This window comes from Apus apus, chromosome 8 (genome assembly GCF_020740795.1).
Source record: "Apus apus isolate bApuApu2 chromosome 8, bApuApu2.pri.cur, whole genome shotgun sequence".
In the NCBI taxonomy this organism is placed as follows: domain Eukaryota; kingdom Metazoa; phylum Chordata; class Aves; order Apodiformes; family Apodidae; genus Apus; species Apus apus.
The window spans coordinates 3,072,459-3,087,359 of NC_067289.1; the positions used below are offsets into that span (position 1 = coordinate 3,072,459).

At 57.9% G+C, this 14,901-nt stretch overlaps 2 protein-coding genes across 4 annotated transcripts; one reads left to right on the forward strand and one right to left on the reverse strand.

Annotated features, from left to right (window-relative positions):
• Positions 1 to 4,640: 4,640 nt before the first annotated feature.
• On the forward strand, positions 4,641 to 9,121 carry TM4SF19 (transmembrane 4 L six family member 19). Of its 3 annotated transcripts, none has more exons than XM_051626016.1 (5): positions 4,641 to 4,765; positions 7,091 to 7,284; positions 7,370 to 7,447; positions 8,146 to 8,324; positions 8,869 to 9,121. In XM_051626016.1, exons 1-5 carry the CDS (start codon positions 4,657 to 4,659, stop codon positions 9,053 to 9,055), a joined length of 747 nt encoding a protein of 248 aa, XP_051481976.1. In that variant the 5' UTR covers positions 4,641 to 4,656; the 3' UTR covers positions 9,056 to 9,121. The 3 variants fall into 3 exon arrangements, with proteins under 3 accessions (XP_051481976.1, XP_051481978.1, XP_051481977.1); XM_051626017.1 differs by lacking the exon at positions 4,641 to 4,765 and adding an exon at positions 5,010 to 5,074; XM_051626018.1 differs by lacking the exon at positions 8,869 to 9,121 and having other exon boundaries at positions 8,146 to 8,358.
• Positions 9,122 to 10,366: 1,245 nt separating this feature from the next.
• On the reverse strand, positions 10,367 to 13,554 carry NEU4 (neuraminidase 4). The gene is made up of 3 exons (XM_051626546.1): positions 13,354 to 13,554; positions 12,224 to 12,479; positions 10,367 to 11,415 (listed from the first exon to the last, which is right to left on the reverse strand). Exons 1-3 carry the CDS (start codon positions 13,552 to 13,554, stop codon positions 10,367 to 10,369), a joined length of 1,506 nt encoding a protein of 501 aa, XP_051482506.1.
• Between the last annotated feature and the right edge of the window lie 1,347 nt (positions 13,555 to 14,901).

Here is a 14,901-nt window from a genome sequence, read left to right on the forward strand (position 1 = left end):
AAGTGTACTGGAGTTCTTAAAGGCCAAGGGGAAAAGTTTCTTCAAAGAACCAGAAAGAAAAGCTGGTATCCTCCAAAATTAAGTGTCCTGCCTGTGTGCAGGTGTTTGGACACAGCTGGTCTGGGAGGAGCTGGGGTGTTGAATCGTGGCTCTTTGTCTCTTGCTCTTGTCAGAGCAACAGAAGCTAAACTAAAAGCAGTTTTAGTCTGGGGCCAGGGCATCACTTGAGCTGTGTTTCATCAGGTAGCAAACACTGCAGAGATGCATAAAATGTGAGGTTTTTGGGGTTGTTTTTCTGACCTGTTTCAAGAAGCTGGTAACCCAGAGACCTGTGTGGGAATGGAAAGACTCATTTCAGGGACTTACTTAATTTTTGTGACTTCTTCAGTCACTACTATCTTCTTGTCTAACCCCTTTTTTAGTCAAGTTAGTCCAAAAAAATCAGCCAGTCCTGTATTCCAAGAGGAGGAGGGGTAGTAGAGATGTGCTTTAGATGGGTGAAGTGCAAAGTCTCAGCCCGATAAAGACTGAGTGTGCCTTGTTTTCTTAACCCTTCCTTTTGAATTATTTCCACAGAAATTCTTTTCTATACATGGAACAGCTTTTTTGTTCTAAAGGCAAAAAGCTCATGTTTTGAATCCTGCCTGAAACCGTCTACATTATTGGGAAGTGCTCCCAGTGACTTGTTTGGAGTTGATCTGTGTTGGTTGACAAAGACAAGTCTGGCTGAGGTTTTGTCTGGCTGAGGTTTTCCTTGTCCCAAGCCCAAGGTCTCACCACAGTTTGGTTACACTTTTGCTGGTGGCTCCTGAACCAGCAAGGTTAGTGGGGGCCCTTTCATGTCCACCATGACTTTTACTCCAGTCTCCTCTAGTCTGTGAGATCCTTAGTGTCTGTCCACCCCCAATAAATATAGCCATATGTATATATATATATATATATACACACAGGTGTTTTAATCAGAGAATGCAGCACTTAACATCAGTGCCTCGGGTTTATCTGCTGTTGTTTGGGTGTGTTGAGTGATGGGAGGTCAGGCTTTGGTTCACTGCCTTTCATTCCTGGGTGTCTGCAGTGCAGAGAAAAGTCATTTGGTGACTTGTTCAACGGTGCTGAGACAAATGCAGGAGGACAGAGAGTGAAACGGAGCAGCAGGGTGAGGTGCTATTTTACAGAGCAGATTTCTGTGAAGCTCAGCAGGGGGGAAGGTGGTGCCTCATGGCAGACACCACCAGGCTGGTGGGGAGATGGTTTTTCTTAAAAAATGAAGCCATTTCCTCTAACTGGTGAACTTACAGTTTCCAAATGATGGCTTTGCCTGTCGGGTTTTTACAGTCGTCGCTTTCTTCTTCACTGCTGGTGACTTTGTGGGGGAGAAGGAGGAGGATTAATTTGGAATATTTCAGCTCACTGTGCTGGGAGGGACCAAACTCAAGGAAACCTCTGATCTATATACACAACTGCTGCATTTTTTTTTATAAATATCTGTAAATGTCCTCTTGTAATATTTGATCCTGGAAATAAAACAGACTGTTTTCACTAGCTTTCTTCTTCATCTCTTGGGTTTTGAGTTTGGCTGGGGGTTGGTTTTTTATCTCTTGTTTTAGTGAAAGTCTGTCCCTGCATTATATGGAGAGTTTCCAAGTTAGGGTAGAAAGAAAGGAAATCAAGCCCAGCTCTCTGTGTGTGTTTATCTGAGGTGACAAAATCTTGAAGTGAGACAACCTTTTGGTACCTTGGTAGGAAAAATACCCTTAGGAAAATGAATAAAAAGAGGCAGAGATGGGATTTCCTGTCCTTCCCAATGGAAGAGGAGAGAAAGTGTGGCTTTCTGTTCTGAACCATCAGTGTCCCTCTGGTGTAGGTGTTGTCGAGATGGAGCCACTGAGTTCTGCAGTTGTCTTCTGGGCTCCTTGGGATGTTCCTGGAATGGCCTCCAATGAAATGCTGATGAGCAGAGTCCCATTTAGATAGCAGGTACAGTGGGGACACAAAAGCTTAAGGGACTGGTGTGGGGTTGTCCTGATGTTTGCTGGCTGGAGGTAGAGGGCTCCACTGAAAGCCCCAGGCTTGCCCAGTTTGAACTCTTCAGGAAGTGAAGGAACAGGACGACTTGGCTGTGCCAGGTCATGCTAAAACCTTCAGCCAGTGTTGGTTGTGGCTCGTTTCCTGCATCTCTTGGAGAGCAGGGGGAATGTCCTTGGCTGGGCTTATCCAAACCCAAAGCTTTCTCAAGGGAGGTTTGTCCCAGTTCTGTGGTTAACACCCTTGGGGCAGGTACTGACCTCCAGAGGAGCCCAGGAGAAGGATGTTGATCTGGCTGCCTTTCCAGCTGGATCTTGGTTGTTCACTTTGTTCCTAGTATTTGGCTTGTGCCCCTGTCCTCACTGTGTTACCTGGACAATTCCAGTTTCTGTGATGAAGTCTTGCTGCTGCCCCTCTCACAGCTGGAAAACAACCTGATCTCTTCCTGCAGCTTAGGAAACTATTTCCCATCCCAACTGAGTGGGGAAATATTTTTCATCACAGTCTGCAGGTCAAGGGACTGAAGATACCCCTTGTTTCTAATTGATTTTCCCCTCCTGCAGACTCTCTAGCTTGGAACTGGGTTAGTTTATCTCACCTGAAGTTCAGGTGAAATTCCTATGGAAGCTGAAGAGAATGCCCAGCAGTGCAGCAGCTTCGTGTTGGTATTTGGCCTGAGTTCCAGGCACGAGTTGGGTGCAGGGCTTGTCTGAGGGGATCACCACTGAACAAGCCCACAGCTGAGTTTGGAGAAGAGGCCAAAACAGAGAGGAGTGGGAGAGACCACTGAATGGTGCTCAGCATCCTCAGGACCAGCGTGGAGGTTGGTTTGGCACAGAATGGTTCCACCTCACGGATCCCAGCTCAACTCAGCCCCCCGGATTCTCCTGGAAACCAAACCACTCTTGAAACCCAACCCGCCCTGCAACTTCCACAGCCCCAGAGGAGTCGTGGGAAGCAAGGACCGAGGCAAGGCGGTTGAGAGAGGAGGCTCAGAGAAGAAGGTAGCAGAACTTTGCTGAGCCAGGAGAGCTTTGCATGGCACCACGTTTGGCAGCACCGTGGCTGGCTGAGTTGGCCGCCGTCCTGACACTTTCCACATGAAGTTCTCACGCAAGAGAGGGCGACATGCAGCCCCTCACGGAGTCTGGGAAGCTGCGCAGGGCTAAAATTAGCCTGGTTTTACTATTATTGCTCTTACAGGCTTGGGCTGGAGTGGGTGGAAGGGGGAAGGATCAGTGATCCTGGGGAGAAGATTCACCCTGACGCTTCCCGCCGACGGGGTGGGGTTTTCTGAGGGGGCTGGGTGACCAGACCATGCGTGTGACAAGGCAGGAAGCCCAGACTGCCCTGACGTCGAGAAGGGCACAAGATGAGGTTGCAACACATTGCTCTTCCAGAGGAGTGAAGCTTCCCCCCTCCTTCTAAGTACAAAGAAAAAGAGAGGAAGAAGAAACTGCCTTGCTCTCAGCAGCCTGATGTCCCACGTGTGTCACCTCTGCTGTCCCCTGCTTTTTGGAGAGCAGTTCATCTTGCTTCAAAATAAAACGGGGATTTACGTGCTGGTGCAAACTCTGATTTTCCTTCCAGAGCAACCAGCATTATTCAGATAATCTGCTCCTCTCAGCTTATTTTTCCTTAAAATTTAAAAAAAAAAAAAAAAAAAGGGGAATTGGCTGATGGAACCCAGCCTCAACCACTCAGCTTTTCCATGTGGGACTCAAGGGCTCCAGCTCCATCTTCTACTTGTCCCAGCAAAGAGTGGCAGGCTGGACCTAGAGCAGGTTGGATGTTCTCCACAGTCAGAGAATCCTAGACTGGTTTGAGTTGGAAGGGACCTTCAAGATCATCTAGATCCCCGTGCTCCTTGATTTGAAAGAAGGAAAAGCCACTTGGAGACGTGCTGGAGACGTTCTTGGTGGATCAAGTCGGGTTATGAACCAAAAGGCACCACTCTTGGTGCTGTTTTTATTGACTGTATTGGAGCAAGATGCTGGAAGATACCTGCACTTTGTCTCCTGTTGCAGGCAGGGAAGCCCACATCCCAAGCAGCTGATGTCCCTCAGGTCCTCGTGATGAAAACATGAGGGATATGAACCTTCTCGAAACTCCTCCTGGAGAAGAAGGTTCTTCCTTTTGCCTGCACAGCCCGTGAGAACATTTTCCTCTTTTTTTTGAACTGCCTTCAACTCCTCTGCTGGAAAAATTGCCCCATTTTGGAGCTGCTGCTGTTGGACCTTCAGGGACAGAAGAGGAGCTTTCCCGTGCCAGCTGGGGGCACCCCAGGTAGGACTTTGCAATGCTGGTGTCTGGTGACTTGCAATAATTAAGATAGTCCCAAATCACCTTCTTCTCTCCATGTTACCACCAAGATGTGAGGTCATGGGGGGGGTATGCTCAACAGCTGGAGGAAAAAATGGGCCATCTGCATGGAAGGAAAGGGCAGGAGACAGTAACCAGCTGAGACATGAGGAGGTTTAGTTGGAAGCTGCTATGAAGATCTTAGTGTGCTCCCTCCTGTGGGTGGAAATGAAACCTGAACTGGTCAGCATTCCCACACAAAGCTCTTGCACAGTGAGGGAACTGAAGTGCAGTGTGATGGAAGAAGCCCTTTGTGGAGGATGTGGACTCATGGTGACAGAGCAATGGCTTTTGGAGTCTAGAGGAGAAAGGAAAATGTCCACCCTGCTTAGTCATTGTTCCAGGAGAACCAGAATTTCCTGCCTGGGCAACAGTCAAGGTATTTAGAGCAGATGTGGTAGAAGCCTTCAGACCTGAAGCTGTGCAAGTTTTGGTGGGCTTGTGGCTTCTGCCAGGGCAAGGGGGTAGACCAGATCTGCTGCCTGGGTCAGGGAGGACACTCCTTCTTCCTTCTGGTGGTGTGGGAGAGGGAAGTGTCGTGACTGATGCGGTGGGTGGACCTCGGGGCGGAGGAGGGAGATGTGGAGCACATGCTGGGACATCATAAATAGTCACCCCTGGGTGATGCCTCCAGGACAGGGTTCATCGAGGGCTGGAGGCTGCTGGCTCCCTGTGGTGTGGCTCCCAGGTAAGCCAGGGAGGTGGGAGGACCTGTTCCCTGGTGGGCTTTGCTTCAGTTCCCCTGCTCTTGGCCATGGAGACACGCCAGGTCTTTCTGTCAAGGGTCCTGACAGAGGCTGGTGCAGCTGCACCTTCACTTTTCCTCCCCCTGACAGGGGGTTTGGTTGGTCTGGCTTGGCTGAGGCAGAAGAAAGCAGCAAAAGCAAACTTGCTTCTTGCTCAAGTGGAGTGATGGGGGGACAGCAAGGCAGGGAGGGCTCCCTAGGGTGAGGAGACATCTCCCCTTCCCCAGGGAGAGAGCAATGGTGGGGGGGAAGGAGGAGGGTGAGAGGAGACCTGCAGAAGACCACAGAAGCCTCTGGCTGGGGAGAGCAGCTCCTGCTGGGAGCTCCAGGGGAGCAAAAGCTGTTCAGGAAGCTCCCTCAAAGCGGGGAGGTGGGACTCAGCACTGGGTGCTCATGGCTCTGGGAGGACAACCAGGCACAATCCCTGGACTGCTGGTGGGACCTCAGTGAGGGCAAGAGGCCCTAAATTCCTTCTAACCAAGGCAGGGAGGATAGAAACCAAAGGGAAGGTGAAGCTGCAGGATGTGTGGAGCTGGTGGTCCACCGTGGGCTTATTAGCTTGTGTCTTCTCCACACAGGGTAGGGCTTTGCAGCCCTGTTCCTCCACCCTCCCTGGCCCCAGCAGCATGCCAGGAGGCTGGTGTGGCTGGTCTCCAGCAGCTCCCAGGGATGTGAAGCCCCATTGGGCTGGTGGCCCTTGGCTCGTGGGGCTGTGCAGGGGCTGGATGTGCAGCCTGAGCTGCTCCTCCCCTGGCTGGTGTGGTGGTGGGAGGCAGCTCAGTTCAGGGGGCTTGTGCAGAATGACTTGGAAGCCACCAGGAAAGGGGGAGATGCATAAAAAAACCCACCCTGGAGCAAAGATGAAGGCAGGGTGGAGGAACCTGGGACAACAGCAGACCAAGTTGGTTTTGGCAGGCCCAGATGGCTGTCACCCCATCTTGCAGGTACAGGAGAGGGAAAGGTCATTTTGGACCAGGTGTCACCTGTAGATGGGCTGATGAACTGGTAACTTCATCAAATACCAGCAGAGCTGGCTGGCTTGCCCACAGCTGGGTGGTAACCTTCTCTTAATTAGCTTTAATTGGTTTCAGCAGATTCAGCCCCATGGTGGGACATCCCCATGTGGTGGGGATGGAGCTGCTGTTGGGGGTGGTTGGAGATCCATGTGCTTTCCCAAGTCCAAGGACTTCACCCCTTCTCTGGCTCCCTCCTGCTCATTGTAAGCCCTGAAAGTCCAACCAAGCTGTGGTGCTTGGTCTTCCCTCAGTAAGGTTTTGGAGGAGCTGGCCCCCTGGGGTGCACAGGTTTCAAGGCTGGCTTGATGTGGGACCTGCCAACATCTCCAGCTGTCCTGCCCACTTGGCAAAGAAGTATCAGCAGGTCTGAAGTGGGGCTGCTCCTGTGGTAGAGCAGCTCAACCTCCAGGAGGAGATCAGGAAGGATTTCTTCACCAGAAGATGAGGCAGGCACTGGGAGAGGCTGCCCAGGGAGGTGGTGGAGTCACCATCCCTGGAGGGGTTAGTGAAACGAGTAGATGTGGCACCTCTGGTGGGCACGGAGGGGTTGGTTGTGACTTGTGGGTTGTTGTTGGTTTTGTGGGGTCGTGGGGGTTTTTGCTGTTGCTTCTTTGGGTGGGTTGGGTTGTTTCCCACCCCTTCCCAGGTGGATGGCTGGCCCAGGTGATCTCGGAGGGCTTTTCCAACCATGCCAATTCCATCCTTCCGTGCAAGTGGATTGATTTGTTGGCACTTAGTTAATGAGATGGCGTGGGAAAAACAGGCTTTCCATCGGAAGCTGCTCCCTGGCAAGGACAGTGCTGGTGGGGCAGGTTGGGGACCCAAAGCATGGACCAGCAAGACCCCTGCCCACCCTGGCCATGAGATGGGCTGCGGGGGGGGCAGGGGCAATCCGTGGGGCTGAAGGCAGCCCCTTCCTCTCCTCCTCCTCTTCCTCCCCAGCCCTGAGCAGGGTGGCCATGTGCGTGGGGAGGTGCAGCAGGATCGTGGGGCCCTGCCTGCTGGTGCTGGGCACGTTCTCCATGGCAGCCAACGTCCTCCTGCTCTTCCCTGGTGGGACAGCCAAGTACCTGCTGGAAGGGCACATCAGCAAGCAGGCCAAGGCGGTGCCGGGCGTCTGGGGAGGAGGTCTCTTGGTGAGTAGCACAGCCTGAAGCACCTCCTGCCTGGCCTGTCTCTGGATGGGGTGGAGGAGGTGGCTCCTCTTTGTCCTCCGTCCAGGTGCTGCTGGCAGCCACCTACACGGCGGCGGTGGGATGGAGATGTCCTGGCTGCTCCGGCTGCGGCACCCGCAGCAACGTAAGGGCCTCCAGGAACCCCTGCCCAAGGGGGACCTGGTGGGGGGGATCTGGTGGGTGGTCCCAGGGTGGGACGGGGCAGGGTGACACCTCTCCCGTGGCCCTGTGGTGGTGGGACACGATCCTCTTCTCCCGTGGCGGGATGTGGTGGGTGGCTCCAAGGTGGGGACACGGTGTGGATCCTCTTGTCCCGTGGTGGGATGTGGGGGGTGGCTCCAGGGTGGGGACACAGTGTGGATCCTCTTCTCCCGTGGTGGGATGTGGTGGGTGGGCCCCTCTCCCGGGGTGGGTTGTGGCAGTTGGCAGCCTTCCTCACAGCCCCGTGGTGGGACGTGGCACACATGGGACAGAGCTCCCCCCTCTCTGCCGGTCCAGGGGTGGGGTCCCTGCTCTCTCCTGCTGGGTGGTGGCAGGGATGGCTCAGTGGTGGGACATGGCATGGATCTTCCCGGCCCATCACCGTCCCGTGGTGGGATGTGGGGGGGTGCCCTGCTGCGGGGTGCTGCGTGGTGCCACCTCCCCTGGGGACAAGGCTTCCCCTGCTTGTTGGCACGGGCTCTGCTCCACCGGGCTCTGCTCCTGGCCTGTCCCCCTTCCCTGCCCACCTCAAAACAACCCCGTGGTGGCTCCAGCCTCAGCTTCGGCTCCACAGGGCTGGAGGCTCTTGGGATGTCCTCCCCACCCACCATCTGCCCACAGGCTTTCATCTCTGCCGTGCTCTCCAAGCTGGCTCTCCTGGGTGCTGCTGCCTGCTTTGTCCTCTCTGGCGTGGGCTTGACCAATGGACCCCTCTGCTTCTACAATGCCTCTGAGTATGGACAAGGTCTCCTCTGGGGCTACCCCTTCCTGGATGTGGGTGGCCAGGAGCCTGATGCCAGGTGAGACAACGGGCTGGAGTTGCTGGTGCTGCTTCTTCCTAATGAAGTCCATGTTATTTATTTCTGGTGGGCTGGCTGGTGGTGATGCAAGTTCCTGGTAGCTTCTCACCTCCTCACCTTCCGTGGCTTCTTGGGTGGTGTTTCCCAAGCCACTGGTGACCCTACACATCCTCTGGATGAAGGATGGAGGCGTCTGGGGCACATCTGGAACAGGCTGCCCAGGGAGGTGGTGGAGTCACCATCCCTGGAGGGATCTGAGGATGATGTAGATGTGGCCCTTCAGGGCAAGCTCCAGTGGGCATGAGGGCTGTTTTCAGAGTGGTGTGTTCGTTTTGTGGGGCTGGTTGTGGTTTTGTGGCTTGTTTTTGTTTTTTTGGGGGTTGTTTGGTATTTCCATCCAGTGGATGGTTGGACTTGGTGCTCTTAGAAGTCTTTTCCAACCCTGACACTTCTGTGGCTCTGACATCTCCGCGGTGGAAAGCAAAGCAATTCCTGGCCCAGAGCAGGACAGCGACCTGCATCTCCTCCTCTCCCTGTCACCCAGGGCAGGGAACTACCTGCACGACCGTAGCACCTGGAGCATCTGCCTGGAGCCGGCGGGGGTGGTGGCTTGGAACGTCGTCCTCTTCTCCCTCCTGCTGCTCCTCAGCGCCGCCGAGATGGTGCTGGCCTCCCTGCAGGTGCTCAACGGCTGCCTCGGCTGCCTCTGCGGCTTTTGTGAGGGCAAATAGGGACCTTCTAGGCTGCCCTTGCGGGAGGCAGGGTCCCCACCCGTCCCTCAAGCAGGTGCCACGGCCCGAGCTCTGAGCCCCGCGCGGTGCCAGAGCCCAGCACGGGACAGATGGACCCACCCTGGGGGGACAGACCTGAAGAGAGGTTGTGTGCGGTCAGTGTCCAGAGGGCTGGCGGGGTGTGGAGCCCTCCAGCCCACCCTGCTCCTGCCCTCGGGGCTGGCAACCACCTGGAGGAGGAAGAGCAACCATCTGGCTCAAGGAGCGAGAGAGGTTTGTGGAGACCTGGCTCCTGGGAGCCCAGCAGCTTCCCACCCTTCAACAACCACCTCAGTGCACAGTGGGAGTTGCAGGGAGAAGAGCTGGAAGGCTAATTGGCTTGTGTTAATCAATCTGGGTTATGGGGGGGGTGGGGAGGTGACACTTGTGTTGGTGTTTGTCTCCTCCACGGGGACAGGAGGGTGGAAGGACAAGGGAAGAGCTGAGCTGGGCTCTGGCTGGGGGGGCTTGGCTGGAGTCGTGCTGAAGGAGGTAGGGCTGGACATGAGGTGTTCCCCCCCCCCCCCCCCCCTCAAAACCCCATCATGAAGACGTGCAGCTGTGCTGACACTGCAGCTGCTCTTCCCCACCAGCCCAGGACCCCCGTGGCACCGCCTGCTGCCTCAGGAGGTGGCACCCGCTGCTGCCTGTCCCCTTGTCCCCTCTAAGCCTCTGCCACTAAAAAACAAGGCAGGGACCAAGCTTGGGAGCAGACCTGGACCCGGGTCACGTGCCTCCAAGCTGGAAAAGGTCAGAGGAAAGCACATCTCCAGTAGCTTAAAGAAAAGAAGCAATAAACCAGATTAACCAGTAACTGGGTCATTTCAGAGGGAGCGCTGAGGAGGAATTGGCTTGGACAGGGTCGTGGAAGAGGAGCAATTAAAAAAAAGGAACATAAATATTTATGCTCATGGGAGGAAAACCCTTGGAGCAGGGTGGCAGGGCCATGTGCCACCATGTGTCCCCCCCTCCCATCGACCTGGCACGTGCAGGTGAGCTGGGGTGTCCCGTTCCTGTGTCCCCCATGCCACGTATTTCCCAGAGGGGCTCATGCTCAGGAAGCAGCCCAGGGCCAGGCTGGTGGCACCAGCCTCTGTGTCCAACCACCTCTAAAGTTAAAAAAAAAAATAGCAATAAAAAATGAGATACAACCCAGTTTGGGTTGGGCAGCAAATGCCTTCTGTGGCCACACTGGTGGCCCAAGGTGCTGGGCTCAGGCTTGGTGGGGTAATGGGGGGGGGTCTGTGAGAACCTGACCTGGTTGGGGTGGCATTAGGAGATGAGACAAGCCCTTCGTCCCTTCTTCCTGTGGCACAGGGGGCCAGCAGCCCCCCGGGGAGCCGTGGCTGTCAGGGGGATGTTCTGGAGAACGTCGTAGAGCGTGAACATGCTGAAGGAGATCTGCTCGTAGGGCGAGCGCGTCCCGTTCTCGTAGAGGCAGGCGAAGGCCACGGCTGGGCCCCCGGAGATGGCGGCCTCGTCGTAGGGCAGCTGGATGTAAGCCAGGTCTGAGTAAGCACTTGGGCCCTCGTAGATGACCCAGGGCTCGGTCCAGCTCTCCGCATCCCTGGGGAAGGTGCTGAGGTGAACCCCCATGTTGACCCGGGACATGGAGCTGGTGGGGTGGGAGTAGAGGATCCAGGTCGGTGCTTGGAAGAAGGGAGCGGGGTCTGGGGGGCTCGTGGCGGCCCCTTGGACCGAAGTGGCAGCGTTGGCAGGGCTGAGATGCCCTGGGCTAAGAGAGGCCTCCTTGGGCTTGGCTGGCTTGTGGCTGCTGGTGGCCACAGCCAGCAGCTCATCACCCCCTGCCTGCTGGGTGGGCAGGGAGCGACCCCTCGGCAGCACCCCCGGGAGCAGCTGGTGGGCCGAGCCCCGGAGGGACACCACAGGGTCTCGGGGGGCAGCGGGGAGGTACACGAAAGGCGCAGGGAACCCAACCACGCTGCCGTGACAGCCGTGGGGGGGTTCCACCAGCCGCTGGACCAGCTGCCCCCCGTGGAAAACCGCCCCGTCGTCCGTGCTGAGTGCCTGCACCCTGAAGCCCAAGGGGCTGCGGGCGTTGCAGTAGAGGACGTTGGCCCCATCCTCTTCGTCCACCGAGACCAGCTGGCACTCTCCCGTCTGCAGGTTGGGGATGAACTCCCCGAAGCGCCAGGCCCGGCCGTGGTCGTCGCTGTAGAAGGCGAAGGAGTGGGGGGTGGTCTTGCAGAGCTGCCCGAAGCACTCCTTGCAGTCGATGTGGTAGCTGTAGGCAGGCACCAGCAGCCGCCCCGAGCGCAGCTGGATCCCGTGCCCGGGGCCCAGAGCGAAGGTTGCCCACTCTGGGGAGCAGAGGTGGGAGGGTTTGGGGATAGGGAAGGAGGAAGGGGCTTCATGGTGCCCCTGCCAGGGGCTCCAGGGTGTTCCCCCAGCCCGGGCGGTGCAGGGGGAGGGCAGCAGGGCCCAGCGCTGCCTGGTTGTCCTCAGGGATGGTCACAGAAGCACAGAGCTGAAGAGACCACTAGACACCATCCAGTCCCACCCCCCTGCCAGAGCAGGATCCCCTAGAGCAGATCCCACAGGAACACATCCAGCTGGGGCTGGAATGTCTGCAGGGATGGAGACTCCACAGCCTCCCTGGGCAGCCTGTCCCAGGGCTCTGTCACCCTCACAGGCAAGAAGTTTCTCCCCATATTTCAATGTCACTTCCCACGTTCCAGCCTGTGCCCGTTGCCCCTCGTCCTGTCCCTGGGCACTGCTGAGCAGGGTCTGGCTCCATCCTCCTGCACCCACCCTGAGACACCTACAGGCATGAACAAGGTCTCCCCTCAGCCTCCTCCTCTCCAGGCTGAACAGCCCCAGCTCTCCCAGCCTTTCCTCACAAGGGAGATGCTCCAACCCGCCCCTTCACTCCTACCCCCGGCTAGAGGACCTGTCCATCTCCTCTTCCCTCCATGCAAGTGGCACAGATATCCTCTCCACCCTCTCTCTCCTCTGCTTGGAGGCTCCTCTCCCACCCCACGTCTCCAACACTTACAGGCTTCCTACTCCAAGGCCACCTCCAGCCAAAGCACAGGAGGCCCAGCCCAGGTGCACCCTCCCGTCGGCTGTGCCCCCCCCAGCCCCTTTGCCACCCTCCAGTGGTCCTACCTTTGATGGTCCCACCAATGACCTGCTGTGTCAGGTCTGTGGCCGTGCTCCAGCTCAGGCCCTGGTCGGTGCTGGTGACACAGCAGAGGCGGGTGACGTTTTGGCCGGTGACGATCTGGTAGGCTTCAGGTGTCCTGCCCAGCACCGTGATGAAGAAAAGGAAGAGGGTGCCGGTGAACTCGTCGTAGAGCGGGCAGGGGTTCATGGAGCGGTGGTGCTGCAGCACGGCTGTCTGCAGCACACGCATGGCTTCCCACTGCCCGGGGGGAGGAGAGCAGGGACAGGGGTGAGGACCACCCCACCGCACCCCCATCCCTTCCCCTCCGCCATGGGGGGGCCTCCAGGATCTCAGCTGTGCCATGCACGAGCGCTGGAGGAGGACCAGCCCTGGCAGAGGAGAACCACCCACCCCTGGCAGAGAAGAACCAACCAAGCACCCCTGGCAGAGCAGAACCAAGCACCCCTGGCAGAGGAGAACCAACCACCCCTGGCAGAGCAGAACCAACCAACCACCCTTGGCAGAGCAGAACCAACCACCCACCCCTGGCAGAGGAGAACCAACCAACCACCCCTGGCAGAGGAGAACCAACCAAGCACCCCTGGCAGAGGAGAACCAACCACCCACCCCTGGCAGAGGAGAACCAACCAACCACCCTTGGCAGAGCAGAACCAACCAAGCACCCCTGGCAGAGCAGATCCAACCAAGCACCCCTGGCAGAGCAGATCCAACCAAGCACCCCTGGCAGAGCAGATCCAACCACCCACCCCTGGCAGAGCAGAACCACCCACCCCTGGCAGAGCAGAACCAACCAACCACCCCTGGCAGAGCAGAACCAACCACGCACCCCTGGCAGAGCAGAACCACCCACCCCTGGCAGAGCAGAACCAACCAACCACCCCTGGCAGAGGAGAACCAACCAAGCACCCCTGGCAGAGCAGAACCAACCACCCCTGGCAGAGCAGAACCAACCACCCACCCCTGGCAGAGGAGAACCAACCACCCCTGGCAGAGCAGAACCAACCAACCACCCCTGGCAGAGCAGAACCAACCAAGCACCCCTGGCAGAGCAGAACCACGCACCCCTGGCAGAGGAGAACCCCCCACTGCCTCCACACGCCCCAGGTCCCACCTCCACGTAGGAGCCGTAGAGGCTGCCGCGGCGCAGCACCAGCAGGTTGGCGTGGGCGTCGTCGGCGCTGAGGCGCTCCTCGGCGAAGGCCAGCAGCTTGGCCACGCAGGGCAGGTAGAGCAGGGCGGGCACTCGGTAGGTGACCCCGTTGGACTCCTTCTCAAACAGCACCGTGCGGGCCGGGAAGTGCCGGGAACCCATGGAGGCTGAGGCAGAAGGATGCGATCCCACCCTGGGGGGCTTGAGGAGGTGGTGGGGGTGGGGGGGGACTGGCTGCTGGGCTTGGCCTGGGAGCTGGGTGGTCATCATAGAATCATGGAATGGGTTGGAAGGGACTTTAAAGATCACCCAGATCCAACCCCCTGCATGGGCAGGGACACCTCCCACCAGCCCAGGCTGCTCCAAGCCCCATCCAACCTGCCCTTCAACACTGCCAGGGATGGGGCAGCCACAGCTTCCCTGGGCAACCTGGGCCAGGCTCTCACCACCCTCACACTCCAGAATTCCCTCCTCATGTCTCACCTCAATCTCCCTCTCCCAGTTTTCATCCATCCCCCCTTGTCCTCTCCCTCCCTGCCCTTGTCCCAAGCCCCTCCCCAGCTTTCCTGGAGCCCCTTCAGGCACTGGAAGGTGCTCTCAGGTCTCCCTGGAGCCTTCTCTTCTCCAGGCTGAACACCCCAACTCTCCCAGCCTGGCTCCAGAGCAGAGCTGCTCCAGCCCCCTTGTCCTGAAGGGGTTTGACCCGGTGGGTTTGGGAAACCTTCCCCCCCTCGCCAGGAGCAGGTTCTGAAGGGCAGGTCTCTATGGGCAGGGCTGCAGAGGAGCAGGTGCTGCCAAGGCAAGCCACCACCACTCCCAGGGGGGAGACAGGACAGGATTTCGGGTCGACACGGAAGAGGCTGACCCTGGGGTCCCCCCAGCTCAACTAAAACGACCCCCGAAAGACTCTCCCAAAGGCCTTTCTGGCAAACTAAGGGCAATCAGCAAAGGGTCTCCCCACTCCCCCCACCAAGCAGGCGCCGGGAGCTGGGGTGGTGGGACAGAACCCACCTCTGCTCAGCCAAGACCCCAGGACCAGCCCTGGGTGCTCCCGAGGGTGCCAAGGAGGGAAGGGAAGACCCGGGGGGGGGGATGCACAACACGGGCCGTGCAGGACCAGCTGTCCCGGGGCTCCACGTCCCTCTGCCACCCCCACCTGCCCCGGGAGCGGTCCCTGCTCTCCCAGCCATCCCACCCCCCCCCTCAGAAGCCACTCACCGAGCCGGCTGGTCCCTTCCGTCCCCTCGGGGTGACACGGCAGGCTCCGGGCTGTCCTGCCAGCCCCCGGCAGGGTCCCCCTCCGTGTGTCACGGGGCCGGGGACACAAAAGCCCTGAGTCAGCAGCAGCGGCACAAAGAGCCCGTTCTCAGCCCCGGGGCCCCACCAAGGCTGCCACCTTCCCCGGACCCCCCCCCCCAGGAGGGGATGCAAAAGAGGGGGGGGCGGGAATGGGGGTGTTTGCAGCTCCTGCCTCAGTTTCCCTCCAGACCCTCCCTGCCCAGATGCCAC

Bases quoted from the DNA above. Each gene is read 5' to 3' on its own strand.
- TM4SF19 (XM_051626016.1), top strand. From the start codon at position 4,657: ATGGTGACAGAGCAATGGCTTTTGGAGTCTAGAGGAGAAAGGAAAATG. The intron at 4,766-7,090 runs GTATTTAGAGCA...CTTCCTCCCCAG, and splicing joins CTGCCTGGGCAACAGTCAAG to CCCTGAGCAGGGTGGCCATG. The intron at 8,325-8,868 runs GTGAGACAACGG...CCTGTCACCCAG, and splicing joins GGCCAGGAGCCTGATGCCAG to GGCAGGGAACTACCTGCACG.
- NEU4 (XM_051626546.1), bottom strand. From the start codon at position 13,554: ATGGGTTCCCGGCACTTCCCGGCCCGCACGGTGCTGTTTGAGAAGGAG. The intron at 12,480-13,353 runs GTGGGACCTGGG...CCCCCCGGGCAG, and splicing joins TCTACGGCTCCTACGTGGAG to TGGGAAGCCATGCGTGTGCT. The intron at 11,416-12,223 runs GTAGGACCACTG...TCTGCTCCCCAG, and splicing joins CATTGGTGGGACCATCAAAG to AGTGGGCAACCTTCGCTCTG.